The sequence below is a fragment of the Lagopus muta genome, chromosome 5 (assembly GCF_023343835.1).
Source record: "Lagopus muta isolate bLagMut1 chromosome 5, bLagMut1 primary, whole genome shotgun sequence".
NCBI lineage: Eukaryota > Metazoa > Chordata > Aves > Galliformes > Phasianidae > Lagopus > Lagopus muta.
In genome coordinates, this window is record NC_064437.1 from 25229756 (window position 1) to 25250387 (window position 20632).

The window sequence follows — 20632 nt, forward strand, 5'->3', positions numbered from 1 at the left end:
GTTGACGATAAGTAGAAGGAAATTGTAACTTCTTCAGTTATACCATCTACTGATAGGACTATCTGAAAACGGAGCGTGCTGATCTGTATAAAATCCATGCTTTGAGAGCAGCTTTGCAGAACAAAGATAGCTTGTTGAGCTTGCAGCAGTGCAGGGAGCTTAGAAACAGCTTGGAATTTTGGCCCAATGGGCTCCTGCAGGAACTGCGTGTCCCAGGCAGGCCTGGAGGCACGGTTACCACTTCTGCTTCCCTTCCCTTAGAAAAGCTGTGGAAGCTGTAAGAAATCAAAGGTGTTGGAAGTGCGTTCCTACAGCTTCTCCCATCTTTCTGGAAAAATTTAGCTCCTCCATTTGTATTTCTCTCAGAGCCTTCTGTTTGTTTCAATGTGACCGCTGTTGAATGTTAACATTTCAGGTACCCCCCCACCTGAAGAAGGAAGATTTCAAATTTAATTTTTACAGCTAGGCAGAACAAAGTGACTTTCAGAGTCATCTTTTCTCCAGCCACAGTAGATACCTAGTTGGTAGAACCTAGTGCTTTCCAGGGGCTGCACATCTGTTATTTGGCTGTGCTGCAGGCCAGCTTTTCAGGGCTGTTAGGACATTTTTGCTTTAGTAAAAGCCAAAACATCAGAATGGAGATAAGGATACCATTCAGCTAGAATGTGTAGCGTTGAGCAGACCTTGGTCGTGAAGATAAATCTTCTCTTCTGTGTTTGTCTAGGAAGATACCATGGAGGTGGAAGAGTTCTTGAAAGAAGCTGCTGTGATGAAGGAAATCAAGCACCCAAATCTAGTGCAGTTATTAGGTTAGTGAAATACCTTGATCTTTCTGTTCTTATTCAGGTTTCTGCCAAAATGTATCCATTTTGTTGAAAAAGAGTGGCAGATTTACTGACATGATTTTTTGAATCAGGTCAGGTTATGGGGTGGTATTTTTGACTGCTTTCTCCTTCATATAGCAAAGCTGAGCTGAAACGCCAGTTCTAAATGAAACATCAAATATTGTCACATTAGTGACATGACTTTGCTCTTGGGGCACTGTGTAAAGTTAGCAGTATCAACCTCCTGTTAAACTGTGCCATTGGTTTTAGCCATTCTCCTGGATTCAGTTATCAGTGAAGTCACATTCCTCTTCTACTCAGTTGAAGTAGCCTTGCAGAAGTATATACAAAGATTCTTAATGAGACATTTTAAAGCTTTACTGGTGGTTAGCTCCATCTGGACTTTTGCTGTCTTTGGGAGCAAAGCTGTCAAGCCAAGCCTAGGATGAAAGGAGAAATGTGAAGAATGTGAAGGATGTTAATAATGTCATCTATTTTGTACCCATTTAAAAAATGGACACAGATGAAGTGGTCACCCAGCCCTGGCTGCTTCCAGACTAAAACAGTTTCTCATTAGAGATGCATTTTTGCTCCTGTATGTGGGTAATGGTATCAGCACGCACCCAGCAGTGCTGCAGTGAGAGTTCACAGAGATTTGACATGAGTATCCTGTTGCCTTCCTCCTCCACTCTGACATGCTTTGTGCATAACTGCAATGACTGTAGCAAGGAATAATCTGAGCAATGTGTGAGAATGCTGCTTTAGGAGCAGGTCCCACTGCTCTGATCCCTTACCCACTAGCATACACGGGAGTGCTTCGCATTACTCCGTCGTGACATTCCAGCCTGGATACCTGGCCTGCTGACAGGTACCCACTTCCATTTGGCCACTCTTCAGCTTTAAGAGAAGAGGGAAAGGAAAGTAAATAATGGGTGTTCAGAATATGTCCTGTTCCATTCTGTAACCCTCCAAATAACAGCGTATGGTATGTATATGTATAGTACACATCCTTTATGCATAACATATAGGAAAAGGGGATTTCCTTTTCCTGTATGTTCCAGTTTTATAGTTTTCCTATATGATTATAGTTATAATTTTCCTATATGTTTCCTATATGTTAAATTTCCTATAATGTTCCTATATGTTCCCATATAGTTTTCCTATATGATCCAGCTCTTGTAGACAAAAGGCCTGGATTTTCAGAGAAACTCTCATTGTTAGAGACTGCAAGAAATGGGAATTAAATCAGGCATACTGGTAAGCTAGGGAAGAACCAGCAGCTTTATTCACATGCCTTCTCCTCACTGCTAGGTGTGTGTACCCTGGAGCCCCCCTTTTACATCGTGACAGAGTACATGCCATATGGGAACCTGCTTGACTATTTACGGGAGTGCAACCGGGAGGAAGTGAGTGCTGTTGTGCTGCTCTATATGGCCACTCAGATATCCTCTGCCATGGAGTACCTGGAGAAGAAGAACTTCATTCACAGGTGGGTAAGATGGCATTGAGAAGCAGAAAGGGACAAACTCTGCAAAGACAGGACTGTGTTTAAACGCCCTATGTGCTTTCTTCTTCATACAGGGACCTGGCAGCACGGAACTGCTTAGTTGGAGAAAACCACGTGGTGAAGGTGGCTGACTTTGGCTTAAGCAGGCTGATGACTGGAGATACCTACACAGCTCACGCTGGAGCCAAGTTCCCAATCAAGTGGACTGCTCCTGAGAGCCTGGCCTATAACACCTTTTCCATCAAATCAGATGTGTGGGGTAAGACAACTCCACTTCACTGTTATGTTCTGTTTCATTCTGGTTTTTAATTTGCCACCCTGGAGAGTAAAGTGTGTTCTGGCCTGGGCAGAAAACCCATGGGAGGAACATACCAGGTCACAACTTCACAAATTGTTAATGTCTTTACCTAGGCTGGCCTGAAGAATCTGCAGCAGAGAGGTTCTGCCTCTAGCTGCAGCCAAGGCCAAAATGTAAGAGCAGCATACCATACAGGCAGTCTTGTGACCAGGAGTTTTATTTTCTTCCTTCTGCAGCCTTTGGGGTGCTGTTATGGGAAATTGCTACCTATGGGATGTCACCGTACCCAGGCATTGATCTCTCTCAGGTGTATGATCTGCTGGAAAAGGGCTACCGGATGGAACAACCGGAGGGATGCCCTCCAAAGGTTTATGAACTGATGAGGGCCTGTGAGTATCTTCTTCCAGTTTGGGGAACAAAGCCTGGCAGGGGTAGGAGAAATCTGTAGTCAGCTCCTAAGTCCTTACTTCTAGATGCCATTTTGTTAGCTTATGTGGAAAAGTCCCTGTCACCTGAGACATACCTGGTCAGTGATGCAAAGTGAGTCTGGTCTCCAGGGAACAAGAACTCTCAAAAACTGTCATCGCTGATTACAGCTAGGTAGCTTTTGTGGCAAATTGTACTGTCACTTGTAAGCAGGACTCTTAATATGGAATCACCAAAAAAGAAGGAAATTTTACTCAGCAAACACAGCACCTCTGCAGGAGACAAGCTGCTGACAGGGTCGCACAAACTCATCCTCCAAGTGTGCTGCTTAGCATCTGCCACAAAGAGCTCTCTAACACTGCATAACAAATTTTTAATCTACTAATGAAAGACAGAATAACAAATTATCTCCCACTTGTTACAGACTTACCCTGCTTTCTCACACTGCAGGTTGGAAGTGGAACCCACCAGACCGACCTTCCTTTGCTGAGACCCACCAGGCTTTTGAAACCATGTTCCACGACTCGAGCATCTCGGAGGGTGAGAGCACCTGTTGTTTTGTTTCTGAGCAGTGGTAGTTGTTTATCCCCCAGAGTGCTGTCTCTTAAGCACAGGCTCTTAAAGCTTATCTGCTTGCTGTGGAGACTGTGATGAGGCTTCGTCCTTTACTTCTTATCCTTATGTCTGTAAATACAAGTCTTACTCCTAGCACAAATACTGAATAAACTTTAGATGTGTCAGTGCAGAGACAGCACAGTAATTAACTTGAATACCAAGATAACAAGGAGTTTGCCTAAAGAAGATTGTCTCCTTTATGAGAGGAAGCCTCCCAGACTAAAGGAGGAGTTAGGAATAGCGAGTGATGCGAGGGGAGAGAGAAAGATGCACACATACCACATTCTGTTTCTGATTGCAGAAATTAGTGTAGTGAAATACCACTGTCAGCTTTTATTTAAAAAGTCTGCCTCAATATCTGGATTTTCTACTTAGCTATTTTTTTTTAAGGAGAAAATCTATGCAACTCAACTTTCAAATCTGGTCAGCTAGGAGAGGTGTGATACGAGGCAAAGGAGCACAAATTGTTAAAGCATCTCTAATTCTGAAATCAAGTATGAAAAGCCACGCACTTCCCTGCTATAGAAAAATCACACCAGATGAAATTCTACCAGGGAGGATCTGTAACAGGCACATCAAGGGACAAACAAACAATAACCCGGGGCTGTACAGGAGGGGTTTTTTGGTTAGTGCTTTTAAATCATATACCTTGTGTTGATATTGAGGAGAAAACATGAAATCTTCATTTCTAATAGAGATGTGCAGTGTTTTGCCTCAAAGCAGCTTATGTCCAGTCAGAAAGGATGTGACTTTGAGGCAATTAACAAGAGGCACCTTATTTAGAAGGGAAGAAAATGCATTCATTGTAAACTTTAGCACTTGAGCAACCTTAACCCAGCAAAGAGCTAGATATGTACCAGAGCCTCACTTGTGCAGATCCTACCACCATTTTGGATGGATTTACAAAGATGCAAGTTAGTTTGACTTCCATTTGTACAACGTGTTTTACCCTAAGCACCTCTGAATTTACAAAAAGCTAAATTCACAAACTTCTTGCGTTCTCAGTCACGTCTTCTTGCTGGTCTGGGATTGCAGTAGAGATCCATATTTTATTTTCTTCTTCTTCTGGATTTGTTCCAACCATTCCACTTCCTGTTCCTCCTGTAGAGGTAGCAGAGGAGCTTGGAAGAACAGCCTCCTCCTCATCCATTGTTCCTTACCTGCCCCGGTTGCCCATGCTTCCCTCCAAGACAAGAACACTGAAGAAGCAGGCAGAGAACAAGGAGAACATTGAAGGAACACAGGATACCCTGGAGCATTCGGCATCCAGCTCCGCACCAGGTATGAGCTCTAGGGCACTCACACTGAGGCTGTGTGTTCTGGTGTAGATCTGCTCCCAGTGTAAATTGTCAGACAAGCAGAAGAGAACAGAACATCCACCAAGTGGAGATCTTTCAACCAAGTATCCTGCCAGGATGGTCTGTAAAAGTTCACATTCTAGTCAAGATACGATTAACGGTGTTGGCTTCTTTCAGTTTGTAGCCTGTCTGCAGGCTTGTTAATGTGGCAGGAGAGGCAGGGCTGTGGATACTCTTCCTGTATTAGTGAGGTGGAGAGATCGGAATGATGGCAGATTTGCTCCCTGAGGGAGCTGAGGGATGAGATGACTCACGGGGAGGAGCCCTGCATGGTCTTGTTCTTCAGTACAGGTGTCACTTCTCATTCCTGAGTAGGCAGAGGAACTACTCCTGACAACTGAGATGATGTCTGCAGGCACAATTCCTTTGGGTCAAGCAGACTTCTCCATTCTGCTCTTGGTTTGCAGAACAAAGAACCCAAATGTTGGGACGTGAAGCAGTTCTGTGGCAAATACGTATGTGGGGCTCCAGCTTTCTTCAGCCTTACATAAGCTGGAACTCAACTCTCATCCAGCCAAAGTGTTCTAGGCTGGTGCTTTGAGCAGCAGTGTCATGAGGGCTGTTTGCCAGCCTATTTGCTTGTAACTAGTAAACACTGCAGCTTTTGCAATGTCCTTTTAGTAAATTTCATAACATTTTTTTAATTTTAAATTTAACTAAATTTTTAAGATAACAGCTTTCAAACAGAAATTGACAATACAGCAAGAGATTTTCTTTTATACTTTGCAGTATCTGGGGAGGGAGAAAAGAACTACAGCAAGGGGGTAAGAAACTGAGAGAAAAGAGCAGCTTCACTTTCTCCTGACCTTCTCCTAAATTGCCTCCCGAGACAACCGACAGGTCACACATGCACAATGTTTTTAAATCACAAGCTCAAAAATAGAAGTGCCAGCTTCCTTTCTCAGTCTTTCTCTGCAGATCCTGTGTAACTGAAATGTTGGGCCCTTACAGCCCTCTGGAGGATAGGGAGGTGGAAATGGAAATGGATTTTGTAGATTCATTCTTGTTTCTTCCTAGGTTTAATCAGAAGCACACAGCCAACAAGTGGGTCTCCCGCACTGCCCCACAAGCAGAGGGACAAGTCACCCAGCAGCCTGCTGGAGGATGCCAAAGAGACCACTTTCACCAGGGACAGAAAAGGCGGCTTCTTCAGCTCCTTCATGAAGAAGAGGAATGCTCCCACACCCCCCAAGCGCAGTAGCTCCTTCCGGGAGATGGAGAATCAGCCCCACAAGAAATACGAGTTAACGGGTAACTTCTCATCTGTTGCTTCCTTGCAGCACGTGGATGGGTTCGCTTTTGCTCCCACACAGCAGGACGCAAACCTGGCACCACCCAAGTGCTACGGTGGGGGCTTTGTGCAGAGGACCTTCTACAATGACGATGGCACTGGCACCAGCAGCGGTGGGGGTGTGAGCACTGGTGGGGGGTGGTCTGGCATCACAGGTTTCTTTACACCACGCCTGATTAAAAAGACACTGGGTCTACGACCAGGAAAGCCCACTGGCAATGAAGAAGCATCAAAGCCTTTTCCGAGGTCGAACTCTACATCTTCCATGTCCTCAGGGCTTCCAGAGCAGGATAGAATGGCAATGACCCTTCCCAGGAATTCCCAGAGGTCAAAAATCCAGCTGGAACGGACAGTGTCCACCTCCTCTCAGCCTGATGAGAACACAGGGAGGGCAAATGACCTGCTGCCCAAAAGGTTTGAAGAAGGTTCTGCTTTGACCAGAGAAAGACCAAAAGCAAAACTCTTGCCAAGGGGTGCCACAGCTCTCCCTTTCCGAACCCCCTCCAGTTCAGAGGAAAAGGAGATGCCAGGGCTAGCAGCAACTCCTAAAAGCAAAGAAAAGAACAGCGGCCCTCGGCAGGGGGCCCTCGAGGATGGCGAGAGACCAGGGTGGTCCTCTCCAGTAAAGGCTGCAGCAATACTTCCAACCACTCACAACCACAAAGTGCCAGTCCTAATCTCACCCACTCTAAAACACACTCCAGCAGATGTGCAGCTCATTGGCACAGACTCTCAGGGTAATAAATTTAAGCTCTTATCTGAGCATCAGGTCACTTCTTCCGGCGACAGGGACCGGCCCAGACGGGTAAAACCAAAGTGTGCTCCACCTCCACCACCAGTGATGAGGCTCCTACAGCAGCCAGCCGCCTGCTCGGATGCAGCAGAAGAGCTCAGCAACGCGGCGGGGGCGCAGCACGGGCTGGAGTCAGGCGAAGGGAGTAAGAAGGCAGCAGCAGCACCTGTCGGTGGGAAATCCGGGAGGCCCATGATGCCTCCACCTCAAGTGCCTCTGTCGTCGTCTTCCACCTCCCCAGTGAAAATGGCCAATGGCACAGCTGGCGCAAAGATAGCGTTAAGAAAGACCAAACAGGCAACTGAGAAAATCCCAGCAGATAAAATCAGCAAGGAAGCATTGCTGGAGTGCGCCGATCTTCTCTCGAGTGCCATCACTGAGCCAACACCAAACAGCCAGCTGGTGGACACAGGGCATCAGCTGTTGGATTACTGCTCAGGCTACGTGGACTGCATTCCGCATACACGCAACAAATTTGCCTTCCGGGAAGCCGTGAGCAAACTGGAACTCAGCCTGCAGGAACTGCAGGTGTCCTCAACAGCTGCTAGCATCCCTGGGGCAAACCCCGTCCTTAATAACTTATTGTCGTGCGTCCAAGAAATCAGCGATGTGGTGCAAAGGTAGCTACTGTCAATCTGGGTAAGAGAAATACACGTGGGGTGGGGGGGACTCTTTTCTGTACTGATGCTTTCAAAAGGAAAGACTGATACTTGAGTATGTGAAGTACCTCAGATCACTGAGTTCTCACGTTTACAAGTTCATCTCAGAAAATGGGGATGGAGAGGGTAGATTCAAGCTGTAAGGGGCAGAACATCAAGTATTTGTCCCTACCTTGCCAGTCTGATCTGCTCGGTTTGGCGAGGCAAGGAAGATCCTTGCTCCTCCCTTTGACAGGCAGGAGAATCGATGGCAGGTTCTCGCTCTGGGAAGGACGGTCTGGCAGCCGGAGTACTGGAGTGGCTGCCGGCCCCTTGGCTGTACAGACGCACCCCATCAGCACTAACACACGCTTTTGGGCTCCTGACAAGGCGAGGAAGGGCCCCGGGGCTCTGCTGGTACCAGCTGCTGAGCAGTCCTGGCTGGGCAGCTCTGAAGGAGCAGGCTGTGTGCAGCTGGGGGCAGGTCTAATGCACTGACAGTATTCAGAGCTGCTGGAGGTGGATGCACTAGCCTCAGTGGCTTACTTCCACAGTGCTGTTGCTGCTGTAATGAGAACTGCAAAGTTAGTTAATATATGAAATTATCCCTTTTCCCTCCTGTCACCTCATCTTCCACATGTTCTCGTCTTCATTGTAGCTGAGGCATCAGGAATGCTGGGCAGACTTACCACTGGAATTACCCCCTTCCCACCATACTGCCTTCACACAGTTGATTCCTATATCTAGTGGTCTAGCATGAGTGCTGCTTGATGGTCGTTGGTTGTTGTGAGTAGTTTGGGGCTCTTACACAACTTGCCAGTGTTAATGGGATGGGGTGGGGTGTTTTTTGTTTTTTTTTTAAGCTCTAGGTTGTTTTTAACTCCTGTTACCAGGTTGACTCCCCAGTTCAGTTTCAGCACCTTGAGGCCCAGGGGAGGCAAGGCAGAACCTCTGCCACCAGCAGCCCCTGGCTGCAATCAGCAGGCAGTGCTGGAGCCAGGAGAACAGCCTGGCCTGCCTGCAGGTCTCCCTGCACCGCTCCCTCCTCCTGACACAGCACAACCACATCACAGCGCTTTCTGGGATTTGTTGCTTACCAATCTTGCAGGCTTCCACTATCTGGGAGCGTGAAGGTGACTAGGTATGTCAACACGTGAGTTACAGCCATCTTTTTTTAGTTTATGTATTTTGACAACTGGACCAGAATCTTCTGCTGTGTAAACTGCATTCTGCCCGAAACGTGACAGAAGCGTTAGGGCTTCTTGGAGAGCTCCCACTGTAGTATGGTCTCTGCTGGTCTACTGACAATCCCAGAAGGCAGGCAGTCATGTGGCTGGTCTCCTTCCGTCCTGGTGCTGTTGGTTGACTGTTGTGGCCTCAAAAAGCTGGTGTTCTGTGCATGTGCACAGCTCCCTGAGAGTTAAAGGAGTGGCAAGTACAGAGACCTCAACTACTTGTTGGTTAGAGAGAAGAAGCAAACAGGCCTGATACCTGCATCCAAATACCCGTTACCCTGCATGCTGCTGCTCACTTCACACTGTTTGTGATGACAGAGGATCTGGCTTGCTTTGCACCTTAAATCTTTTTTTTTTTTTTTTTCTAAACTGCTTTTTTAACTTGTTTTTAAAGCGTGACTGTGCTGCTTTTAGGTTGAGCATTTAGAGTTGAGCTGGAGCACAGGTGTGAATTCAGATGGTTGGCACTCAGGCATTCCTTGTCTGCCTCCAAGCATTGCCCTGTTGGTGCTCAGAAGCAGGCTGGACCTCTTGGCACATGCCACCGTTGTTTCCATGGAGCACGGTGAGGTGTGGCCTGAACCATTCTTAGTAATGTGCCCGTGTCTGAGAATCCTCATATTATTGACTAGTCTGTGGTAGATAAAGTTGTGTGTCACGCTGCATGAATGTGCACCAGTGGAGCAGTATGCGAGGTGAAATGGACCACGTGTGCTTCACTGTCAAAGTGGGTGAGATAATGAAAAAAAAACAAACAATCCTTCCACCCCATTCAGTAGGTATTAAGGTGAATGAATCGTTCCTACAAGTCGGCAAGCTGATCCCTTTGTGGGTTAGTCATCCTTACCTCGTGGCACCAAGCCCACCTGGAAGAGCCTGCTGTCTCCTTCTGCGAGATTTCCAGCTTGTCCTGGATCTACTCTGGGTCTTGCACTTCAGCTGCAGGCCCCTGGGGCAGTTATTCAGCAGGGAGGCAGAGCACCTAACAGTTATCTTGTAGACTTTACCGAGGGCTTTTGTGGTTTACCTTATCTGCTTCAGTCATCTTTATTGAACGTGTGCATCACTGCACACCAAATTAGCTGCCTTTGGAAAGCTGACCCGTAAAGGGAAAAAATCTTAAGGCGTTGCTTCATGTTGCCTTCTTAACAATCAGGAGGAGTGCAAGGGTATGAGAGCTTTCTTGGTGTCAGAAAGGCTGGTCCTGTTTGCCCTGCAGACAATCGTGTGGTTTCATCACTGTACTGCTTTTCAGCCCAGTAAAAGCCGACTGGAACTGAAGTGGTTATTCTCAGGGGAAAGGTATTTTAACCAGAACGTTTTAAAAGTGTTATTCCAGTTCTGCTGAGTATTTTAAAAGAAGCTTTTTAAAATTTATTTTTTCCTGAATGTAGGTCTTCCAGAAAAGCTCCTGCAAAAGTGACAGAATAGCAAACAATTCCTGGAATTTTTAATTAACAGAACACACCCCTTTCCACTCTTTCATACCCTGCTTAAGAAACAAACTGTGCCCCTGCAGAGGGCTGGCTACCCTCCCCATGTCTGCTTTCTTTGAGTGCTGCCTGTTTTTCCTCCCCCCCAGAGGTAGCTGGCAGGGACAAAGCTGTGGGCAGTTAGAAGAAGCAGAATTCACCTGCTCTCCCAGGATCACAAACAGTTGGGGCAGCTTCTCTCCCACCACTATTACAGGTCCTCTCCCTCTGCTAGATTTGCCTTTCTGTTCAGCCTTAAAGGTCTCAACCGTAGCAGCTTCTCTGCTTTCAGCTTTGCGCACAGTCTGTGTCAAGTACTGTACGGATGGCAAAGCCCCGTTACTTCTTCCAGTGAAGAGCATCTCTTGCTCCAGCCTTTGTGGATAAGACAACCTCCTCTTGTGTTTCCTTTCTTTGCTGTGAGAAGGCCTCGTGTGGTAAAGATGCAAATGCAGCTGGGCTCTCCAACTTGCACTACTATGGCCTAGAATTGAAGGCAGTCATCTTTGCAGCAGGGGTGGCAAACCGTAGGGACCCGGTGATGGCAAGCTCAGAGCCCAGAGCAAGGCAGTGGGGGGAATTTCTCTCCCTAGCTCCCAGGGGAGCAGCCGACCCGCAGGTGCAGCTTTCTGCACTGTATGCCCTTCTTAACCCTGGGCGCAGTGCACTTGGCTGGCTGGGGTGGCAGCACACAACTGGCTGTTCTTCTCACCAGTGCTGGCAGGACTGAATTAAAAGCTTTGGTTTTAGGACTGCATCAAACAGCTGGGAGAGCAGAGCTAAACAGAGCAGCACTCCTGATGCAGAACACGGGGCTGTTCTCTCTGTTCCTTATCCTCACAGAAGAGGCTTCTCCTGAGCACCACTGGCCCAGTGTCAGCAGGGAGCAGCTGGTGTAAGAGGCCCGTGGGCCCTGGGGTACTCTCAGGCCCGGAGCTTAGAACAAACCCTCAGCCTGTTCCCTGGTGGTAGGAAGTGACAGCTTCTGGGACGTAGCTGCAGTAGCTGCAGAGTGAGATATACCCGTACCAAAGGAGGTCATCTTCCCAGCATGGCTGCTGTGCACGAGGGTGTAGAGCCCGCTCAGCATGGCATGCTGTGGGCATCAGTACTGAACTCACAGAGGGCAGGAATGGATTAAAATCAAACACATTAATCACCAATCACTCTACAGTGTTGTCAACTGTTTTGTTTTTAATTGTTATTGTAATATATTTTGGTTGTTTTTCTAATTTAATTCTCTCACTATCGTCTGACTGTGAACTGCGAACAGTGTTAAACTTGATGTAAATAAGGCCCTCAGAAGGGCCTCTTTGCCTGTCGTTCCACAAAGTTTTGCCAATTTGCATTTTGTTTTAAATAAAGGTTGCAATATTTTATTGGCAAAAAAAAACCACCTTGCCTAGACATTGCTTTATTTATCTAAAGCATGTTTTAACCTGCACTGTACTGTACCCAAAGCCAGTTAACTCAAAAAACCAAAACTTTGCTGACCTCACGCTGGCTTACACAAGTGACCAAGCAGATCAGCTGGCTGTAAAGCAGAGCCTGAACTGTGCTGTTCTGCAGGGCTGCATCCTCACTGAAGAGCTGCTTTCCCTCAGGCACCTCTGCTGTTCCCAGGACTGATGTGTGTGATGAAATGACCACCCATCAACCAACTCTGAGCAATGCCTGATAAAAGTAGACCTAGCACTTAGGTCCAGCCTCGAGTCAGCAGCCAGGCTGAAGCTAACTTTGTACAGAGAGAAGGAAGACGAGCAGCTCCCTGGCTCACTGCTCCCTGCCTTGGACCACACAGCCTCATTAGATCGGCGACCTCAGAGGCTGCAGAGCAGTGCTCAGCCTGTCCCTGGAGTTGTGCTGCTCATCACTGGCACTGCTGAGAGGTTCCAAGCTTAAAATAGATCAAAGGTCCGCACATGAGGTAGCTGAGCCGTCCTTGGCAGCTGCTGATTCACCTCACTGTGCAGCAGCTGTGTTGGAAGGGAGTTTTGACCTCGAGGTCACAAAGTGATTCTTCTATCACTGTTGAAATATTTTGGTCCATTCTTATCACCTGGCAAGTACCCAGACAGCAAACAGCCCCTTGGTGTAGTAATGCTGATACCAGCCAAAACCCCACAGCATGCAACATACTGGGGGGGGAAACTATCTTATTCCAGCTCTGAAAACCAGAATTCAACTGCAACCTGTTCTTTCACCCACTGTCCTCCTCATCTGCCCTTTGCCCGTGTCTGTCTCTCCCCAAACCAGTTCCTGCAATGCAGCAAACATGCTCTTCACCAAATGGCTCAGGGAAATGATTCCAGCAGGAGCTCACCTCATCCCACAGCTGCTTCCATGGAACAAAGACCAAGAGAGGGGAGAGAAGGTCACTCCAAAGGAAAAGGCTGTAGGTTTAAAATCTCCAGTGGAGATGAAGCAGTCGTTTTCTGTATGTGACTGAGGAAGCTGTGGACAGGGATGAGGCCGTGGCTTGTGCTGGATCAGTCTGGCCTGGGCCTTTGCTTACTGGCAACAAACTGGCAATACCCCACTCACATGAGACTAAGCATCTATCAGCACAACCAAACCACTGCTTCAGGGTAGGAGGAGGGAGTGAGAAACACCACGTGGACTTAAAAACCCAGCCGAGCTCAGCCTGCTGGCACTCCAACTGCACTTCCTTCCCTGTGAGCAGCCCTCAGAGTAATATGGAGTTCAGTTCCTGCCCCTGTGCAGGGGTGATCTGCTTGCCTGACCTTGTGCAAGGAGAGCAGCTCCTGGTGTATGGAATCAGCTTCACCAGGGATGTAGTCCCACCTGGTGTTCAAGGAAGGAAGTAATTAATGCGCTGTGATACAGATTTACAGCCTTGTGCAGAGAAAAGCTTCTCCTCCTTGGGGACAAACACCATCATCCTGGCAACCTCATCAAGGGCTGCCTCTGTGTAGGGAAGTCCACGGGCCAGGAACGCATCCCGCGCGCAGAGCTTCACGTGGTGGTACTCCAGAGGTAGGAATGGCACAAAGAAATCAACCAGGTTCTCTTCAAGGAGACGGCTGCGGGCATAACCATTCTCTGCAGCAAAAAGCAAGACAAAGCAAACTTCAGCCACCTGAGAGCTGGCAGCTCTGGGGCTGAAAGGGAGCAAGATTGGCTCAGCTCCTCTTCCGATGTGCCTTGCTGCCATGCTCACTAGGCTGAGCTATGTGGAAGAAGGGAAGGGTATGTCAACACTCTTCCAGATGTTCCTGCAGCACAAAGCTCATAAAAAAGCCCCAGCCTGGTGCTCAGGGGCAGGTTTGCGACTGGGTAGGCTGCCTGCTACAGCGGCCCGGCTCCTACCTGCAAGCTGCAGCATCTCCAGTCGCAGCTGTTGCTCCAGGAGCTCCATGGGAATCTCCTCTCGTGCCCGTCCAGCTCTCCAGAAGTCCAGGGTGACCTCATTGATGGCACTGCCACCAATATTGCTGCAGACAGAAGAGAAGTCACTCCACCATGCTGCCAGGCTCAAATTGCTCAGAGCTGCCAACAGCCTCCTCTATAGGCAGAGCTCAGCAGTTCTGTTTACAACAAAGCAACCACTGTGCCCAGTCAGCACCTGAAACATTCGCCCAGATGAATGGTGTTCTGAAGGAATCTGTACAGCATCTTCCATCTTGCCAACCCAGGCCTGGGGCAGCTGCTTGCTCTTCCACACATGGGGCCAGGAGCCAATGGAACCTCTGTTTCTGTCAGTACCCTGCCCTGTCTGGGAAGCCACTGACCCCTCAGGTGACACTTGGCTCCACAGCAAACCCTCAGTAAGCCACTGCCAAGTCCACGCCAGAGGACAGAGAACATGGCAGGAGTTCCACGAGAAGAAAAGGGCCAGGACAGGGACCTTGCCTGGTGGGGGATACAGGGTCCAGGCAGCCACCAAGGCTCCCAGGACAGCCCCCACACCTCAGAAGGCAGCCCCTGGTCTCAGCGCCATCCCACCAGGGAGCTGGTGATGCTGGGAACCAGCTGCGGTTGCCCAGAGATGGGGAGGAAGCCTTGTCCTTGGAGACACCCAAGGTCAGGATGGATGAGGCTCTGAGCACCTGACTGACCTGTAGGCATATCTGTTCACTGCAAGGGAGTTGGGCCAGACGACCTTTAAAGGTCCCTTACAACTCTAATGATTTTGTAATTCTATGTGGGGGACTTGGGTCTCATACCTATCTTTCCTCGTGTGTCAGAGACTACAGACACATTCCACAGATGGTGGGAAGGTAAAATGAAGAAGCCATCACCACCTCTCTTTGCCACCTTGCCAGCACAGCTCATACCCATCCTAATCCCTTTGGCTGAGCAGTGGCCATTTGCTCAAGCCCAGCCACAGCTGCAAATCCAGGCCTCCTCCAGACAAGGCTGGGCCAGAGCCAGCCCTTCAACAACAGGTCTGTGTCACACTGCCACCAGACATGATGAAACCCCCCCAGGACTGATTGCATACCACTGCAGTTCATGACGCCCTGCTCTCTCTGCTTGATGACACAAAGGGGCTGACATGGGCATAGGGCTGTGCAGCATGCCAGGTAGGTGGACCAAGGCACCACCGCACAACTGGCAGCACGCCTACTCTGCCCAGAGTGGACAGGACACATCAGGTCAGCCCTGTAGCACCAGGTCCAGTCAGGTCTTCTACGAGCAGAGAAGCTTCCCTAGGGAACCGCTGAGCTTGGAGGTACAACTTCCCTTTCAGACAGAGGGGGGAACTGAATACAGTTTCCCCATGTACCAGGCCAGGCAAGGGGGACCTCTCCACATGGCACAGCCACATCCCGTAAGGACCTGCAGTCCTGGCCATGCTCCCTGCAGTGCAGGATCTCCCTGCTCGGTCATACAAGGTGCAGGATGACACCACACTATCTCTGAACCTCACTGGTGCCCAGGCACCAGCTCAGCTAGGCCACAGCTCCTCAGCAGCAACAAGGAAAGCTGGCCATGGAGGCAACCACCCTTGGAAGAGCTGGGCATCTCCTCCCCCACCTCTGCATTCCAAGTCCCTTATATCACACACTTTCAGGAGCTTTGTGCCTCCCCACGTCTTTGGAAGTTACCTGAGGAAGAGGAAGATGGATCTCCGGTTATCTTGCTGGCCCTTGTCAGAGCGAGCCATGAAGGGCTTGATGACTTCCAGGAGGCCAAAATGAAGCTTCTCTGCCTCATCAAAGATGAACAGTGACTGCTTGCAGAGCTGCACAGTCTCACTTATCTGCTTCTCCAGCTGAACCTGCAGAACAGTGGGCAGGAGTGAGGTGCCAACAACAGGAGACAGCATAGAGACTGGGCCTACCCCAGACTCCCTCCCCTCAGCTTTTGCTGCTGAGCATAATGGTACACGGGACATCCCTTTGGTGAGCTGTCCCTTTTGTACCCTTTCCCACTTTCTTGTGCACCCCCAACCTACTAGCTGAGGGGCAGAGCGGGAAAAACAGAAAACCTTGAAGCAGTGCCCACACTCAGATCAGTAATAGCTAGAACAGCAGTGTTACTAGCTCTGCTTCACCCACAGACCTAAAACACAACACAGTGCAGCTGGTACGAAAAAAAAAGAAAAAAGCAACTCCATTCCAGCTAGACCCAGTACACCAAGACACCACCAGCTCTCACCTTGTAGGAGTCCACGTACTTGTGGTGGGGGAAGTGGAAGAGCGCAATGAACACCCTGACACATTCACTCTTCAGCCCGTCCCTGTACAGGTGAGCAGCCACCATGCGGGCCACAAAGTTCTTGCCTGTGCCAGACCAGCCATGGAAGGAGAGGACCAGAGCCTTCCGAGGCTGCGGGCTCTGCAGGAACCCTCGCACCGCCCGTATGACAATTTCTTTGGCCAAGTGCTGCCCGTGGAGATGCTCACGGAGGTCCAGTTCAAGCCCTGAAGGAAATACAGCAAAAGCTCAGCCTTTACCTAGAAACCCAGTTGCTGCTGCTGGGAATATGAGAAGACACTGCACAGCAGCAAGCCCACACAGCCCTGCTGATGGGACTCATATCCAAGAGGAGCATTGAGCTGACATTAGTGGTGCAGGGTTAACATGGCAGGATGCTCGCAAACCCTGTGCCCTGCTCATATCTGCCACTGACTGCAAAAAGACACAGATCTTCCGCTGACTCCTTTTTTCCTTTGGAAATTGGAGAAAGCATCTGATGACTACACAGGGCTCTGAAGCCCCAGTCCTTTCTGTAGCATTTCCTGTACACCAAGTCCATGTACCCCCAGCAGCCTGTACAGAGAGCAGAAGTTTCAGGGATAGCAAATGAGTGACACCTGCATGGGGCTTGCACACAGGTCCTGGGACACTTTCCTGTCCTGGTGCCAGACAGATCCCTGTGCACATGGAATGTCAGATGAAGGCAGGGCTGGTGCAAACCACAGCACTGCACTGCACAGAGCATGCTTTCTTGCAGTCCAAGGACTACAAATGAGTGACAAGAAGCAGGACTTGGCTCAGTCCCTCCTCCTCCCCCCAGAAATGCCTTTTACATGCATCACTTGCTAAAATGGGCTTTTTAAAATGACAACAACAAAGGAAACAGCAGCACCCACCCGTGACGTTGTTGATGATCTGGCAGTCTCCTGTCTTGCAGCACTTGCCAAAACTGCAGTACCAAGCAGAGAGGATCTCCAGGTAATCCTGGCCCACCAGAGGCAAGCTCCAGCCTGCAAATGTCAGAGCAGAGACAAGCCTCATTCTCGAACTGTGCACAGGCACCCAGGTGTTCCCAAGTTAACTGCCACCCTGCCGAGGTGCAAGGAAGCAGATGGAGAGAATGATAACGAGCTGCAGCTGGCTCCATGGCAGACAGGTGCACCGGAGACAGAGCCTGGGTGAGCATGAGCAGACTTCCCTCCCCAGCACAACGCATGCTGAGCAATGGGGAGTCCCTTCCCACAGAGCTCGTGGGTGCTGGGGGTGCAGACCCCACCACTGCTCCCCAGGCACAAGAGAATTAGGAGCTTACCTGGGCCGGGGCTGGTTCTTTCCTCCTTCCCGCAGCCCTCCTGCCACACCTTGCAAGCCAGGTACTGCCAGTACTGCTTGGAGAGAGCTCCCACAGTTCCCAGCTGCTTCTTCACCGCCTCATACCTCGCTCTGCCCCACGGTTCCGCCTCCGTCACAGCGCTCTGGCGCTCCTCCTGCAGCCCCCGCTGCTTCCCACTGCTCCCCAGCCCCCCGTTATCCCCCAGCAGCAACAGCAGCAAGCAGCAGGCCGGCCCCAGGCAAGACAGCGGCGTGCCCCGACCCATAGCCGCGCGGACCTCTTGCGCGGCCGGGCTGGGTGCCCGCGGGCTCCCGTCCTGCCTTCGGAGCGCCGGAGCTGTGAGCTCACTTCCTGCAGCCGTGAAATACGCGGGCCGGGGGCACGACCAGCTGAGCCCCAGCGGGACGGCCTGCCCCGCTGGGCCGGGCACGGCTCCTCCTCCAGCAGCACGCAGCAAAACCCGGCCCCGCGGATGGCCGCTGTGCGCACGGCTGCAGGGACACTGCAGGGATGCAGCTGCCGCTGAGCGCTCACACGGGCCGGTTTTGTTTCCGGGGATTGGATTTTCCCTGCGGCGTGCTCGGGTGCGAGTTTAGCAGGAAAACGTGACTGCAGATGAAACACGCAACTCCAAATGCTCACGTGCTGCCAGAGACACGAGGTGGGGCTTCGGGAAGCGCCCTGCCCGCCTCCGGGCTCGCCGTTCCCAGCACGCAGCTGGCCGCGTTGATCAGCGGCGTCGTTTCCAAGGGGCACAGAAACGACGAGGGGACACGAACGGACTCAGAACAGCTGCGAGGTGCTCCTGGGGACATCTGCTGGGGCTCAGCCTGCAGATCGAGGCTCTGGGAGGAAGGACTTTGGTCGCTGGCTCTGGGATGGGTTTGCTCTGCGTGTATCTATACTAAGGTTCCACTTAGTAATTCTTCCATCAGTGCATCTTTGCACACCAGTGCATGCAAACGGCAGCAGATGGGGTGGGTTCCACGCGAGCAGCCGGGAACGAAGTTCAGATCAGCACACAACCAGCACGAAATCACATCAGAGAACAGCAGTACAACCCCTTACCACCAACAACCAGTTTTCTGCAGCGAGCTGCAAAAGCAATGAGCTGCACAGGGCAGCTGCGGGCTGCCAGGCCTTAGGGTTGGCTGCTCTCACTAAAGCAGGAGACTCTGGGACCCCGAGCAAAGCCTGCGTTTGGTTTTGAGAGGACATAATAGAGGAAGGGCACACTTCTGACCTCTAAAAGAGGAGCAGTCAGTGCTGTCATGCCATGTGCACAAACTCAGCTGTGCAGGGGAGATGAGAAGTGGATAAGCCACCTATAACTTGCATTCTACCCCCATGCTGGACCCACTGCTGGTTTACTGTGAAGAACTAACAACTACATGAGTTGGTGAGCATCAGGACACCCACAACTTACCCTAACCAAGACAAGGCCGAGACGTGCTGCTTCAGATATGGACGAATGTCAAGTTCATCTTGAGTGCTCAGGAAAATGAAGTGGATCCTGAAATGCAATTCACTCATCCAGGTGATGGGGAGCAGGATTCCAGCGCCAGCACGGCGTGGCATGGAGCACATCTCCATCTACAGGTGGTTATAAATACTGCAAATCTGCATCAGAAGGATTCTGTGTTGATTAATGTAATTGCTCCAGCTTAAAAAATTATTTGTGAGGTTAAAACCTTAACACTAGATGCTATAACTAAAACAGAACTAACATCAGTGCACATTAAAAAAAAAAAATAAGCAAAATTAAAAGCACTGTAGCCACAGTGCCATCAGCTAAGGAGAGTCTATCAGAAGAGACAGGCTTCCAAGAGAAATAGATGCTCCCATGTTCCCAAAAAAGGGTTTGAAAAATAGAATAGGAAAGCTATGTCCCACAGCAACACCAGCCCCACAGTGCTACAGCACAGCTCCTGGCGTGTCACCTTCACTTAAGCGTGGCACACTGCAAGAGCTAGAGGGGAAAGGAGTCGCTGTTCAGTAATCTGCCAAATACACGCACCCTGTCTGACCAGGTTCTGAGGTTCAAAAGGCACTGAAGCAAAATAAGATGATGTAACATGAGGAAAAGAAACAAAACAAAAATCCACCCTTCCTGAATAATTCAGTTCCCTCTGCAGGGCCTCAGGCAGGAAGCGATGCCCAAGGACTAGATGGGAGCGTGCAGAAGGCCGGACAAATGGCTCGTACCTGGCCTGGGAAGCACAGCACTCAGTGCCCCAGTGCAGCTGGCTGGGACTTCATTGTTTTTTTCCGCCCTCTGCTGAGTCTGGGGGGTTTGCTGTAGCAGCCTCCAGCTGCTCTCACAGCAGGAAGACAGCTGCTGGGGTTTGCCCAGTCCCAGCATAACACTGGGATGTGTGACTTCACCTCGCTGTTATTCCACAGCAGTCCTGGTGAGCGACATCCATCTGATTAAAAATCCATGATCTCGAGTCAAGCTGGGCCTTACACTGCAGAACATCTGAAGAGAATGGGAGAACAGCACTGCAAAACAAGTAGTTACATCTGCCTTATTCAGCACTCCTGGCAACTCGGTGCAAGCACTCAGAGCAAAGCTTGCCATCAGGATTTTATCCTACAGCTGTATCTGCTGGATGGGGAAATGCTGAGCATCCATCCTTCTGTGGTTTGAATCAGTAAGTAAAAGGAAGATCTGGAGTAAAGGAGATCCCCCTTAATCTGTTTGTTCCTACAAAGTCCTGTCCCCAGCCTCCTAAAAATATTGACACTACAAAGGAGAAACAGCAAAGTACCACACATGGGATACGTGAAGAATGAACCTACTTTTTTCCCCCCATTTCTACATTTTAGAAATGTGCAGGGAAAGAACTTGAAAAGTGCTAGTTTTCAAAACCATTTTCTGGCTCAAAGTTTTCTTTGTGTATTCTTCTGCAAAACTGTGCTCATTATATAATCAGAAACACTTTAAAACCTTCCACCACCGCTAAGCCCAACCGCACCGCAGCAATACGGGAGTAGTACAACAATGCTGTCATAAAAACTCTCAAGATGAACTATTTCAGCCTTTCAAAACTTAAAAGCATCTGCAATGTTTACCAGTTATTGACCTGCTTGTATACAAAGAACTGTGTCCCGTTTGTGGCACATGTCCCATTCTGACATGTCACAGATAGAAATAGGAGATATGAAAAACTGT

The 20632-nt window shown here is 49.7% G+C and overlaps 2 protein-coding genes across 5 annotated transcripts in view; one reads left to right on the forward strand and one right to left on the reverse strand.

The window, feature by feature from the left end:
• ABL2 (ABL proto-oncogene 2, non-receptor tyrosine kinase) overlaps positions 1 to 11850 on the forward strand; it is a 36991-nt gene extending 25141 nt beyond the window's left edge. For all 3 annotated transcript variants that reach the window (XM_048943790.1, XM_048943792.1, XM_048943791.1), the window contains exons 5-11: positions 725 to 809; positions 2136 to 2313; positions 2406 to 2590; positions 2866 to 3018; positions 3506 to 3595; positions 4778 to 4951; positions 6046 to 11850. In XM_048943790.1, the coding sequence (XP_048799747.1) occupies positions 725 to 809; positions 2136 to 2313; positions 2406 to 2590; positions 2866 to 3018; positions 3506 to 3595; positions 4778 to 4951; positions 6046 to 7736 (2556 nt within the window). In that variant the 3' untranslated portion in view covers positions 7737 to 11850. The remainder of the gene's footprint in view (positions 1 to 724; positions 810 to 2135; positions 2314 to 2405; positions 2591 to 2865; positions 3019 to 3505; positions 3596 to 4777; positions 4952 to 6045) is intronic.
• On the reverse strand, positions 8564 to 19645 carry TOR3A (torsin family 3 member A). 2 transcript variants are annotated; one of them, XM_048943829.1, is made up of 6 exons: positions 17437 to 19518; positions 17021 to 17134; positions 16083 to 16348; positions 15530 to 15702; positions 13788 to 13912; positions 8564 to 13520 (listed from the first exon to the last, which is right to left on the reverse strand). In XM_048943829.1, exons 1-6 carry the CDS (start codon positions 17720 to 17722, stop codon positions 13270 to 13272), a joined length of 1215 nt encoding a protein of 404 aa, XP_048799786.1. In that variant the 5' UTR covers positions 17723 to 19518; the 3' UTR covers positions 8564 to 13269. The 2 variants fall into 2 exon arrangements, with proteins under 2 accessions (XP_048799786.1, XP_048799787.1); XM_048943830.1 differs by lacking the exon at positions 8564 to 13520 and adding an exon at positions 13537 to 13647 and having other exon boundaries at positions 17437 to 19645.
• Positions 19646 to 20632: the final 987 nt, after the last annotated feature.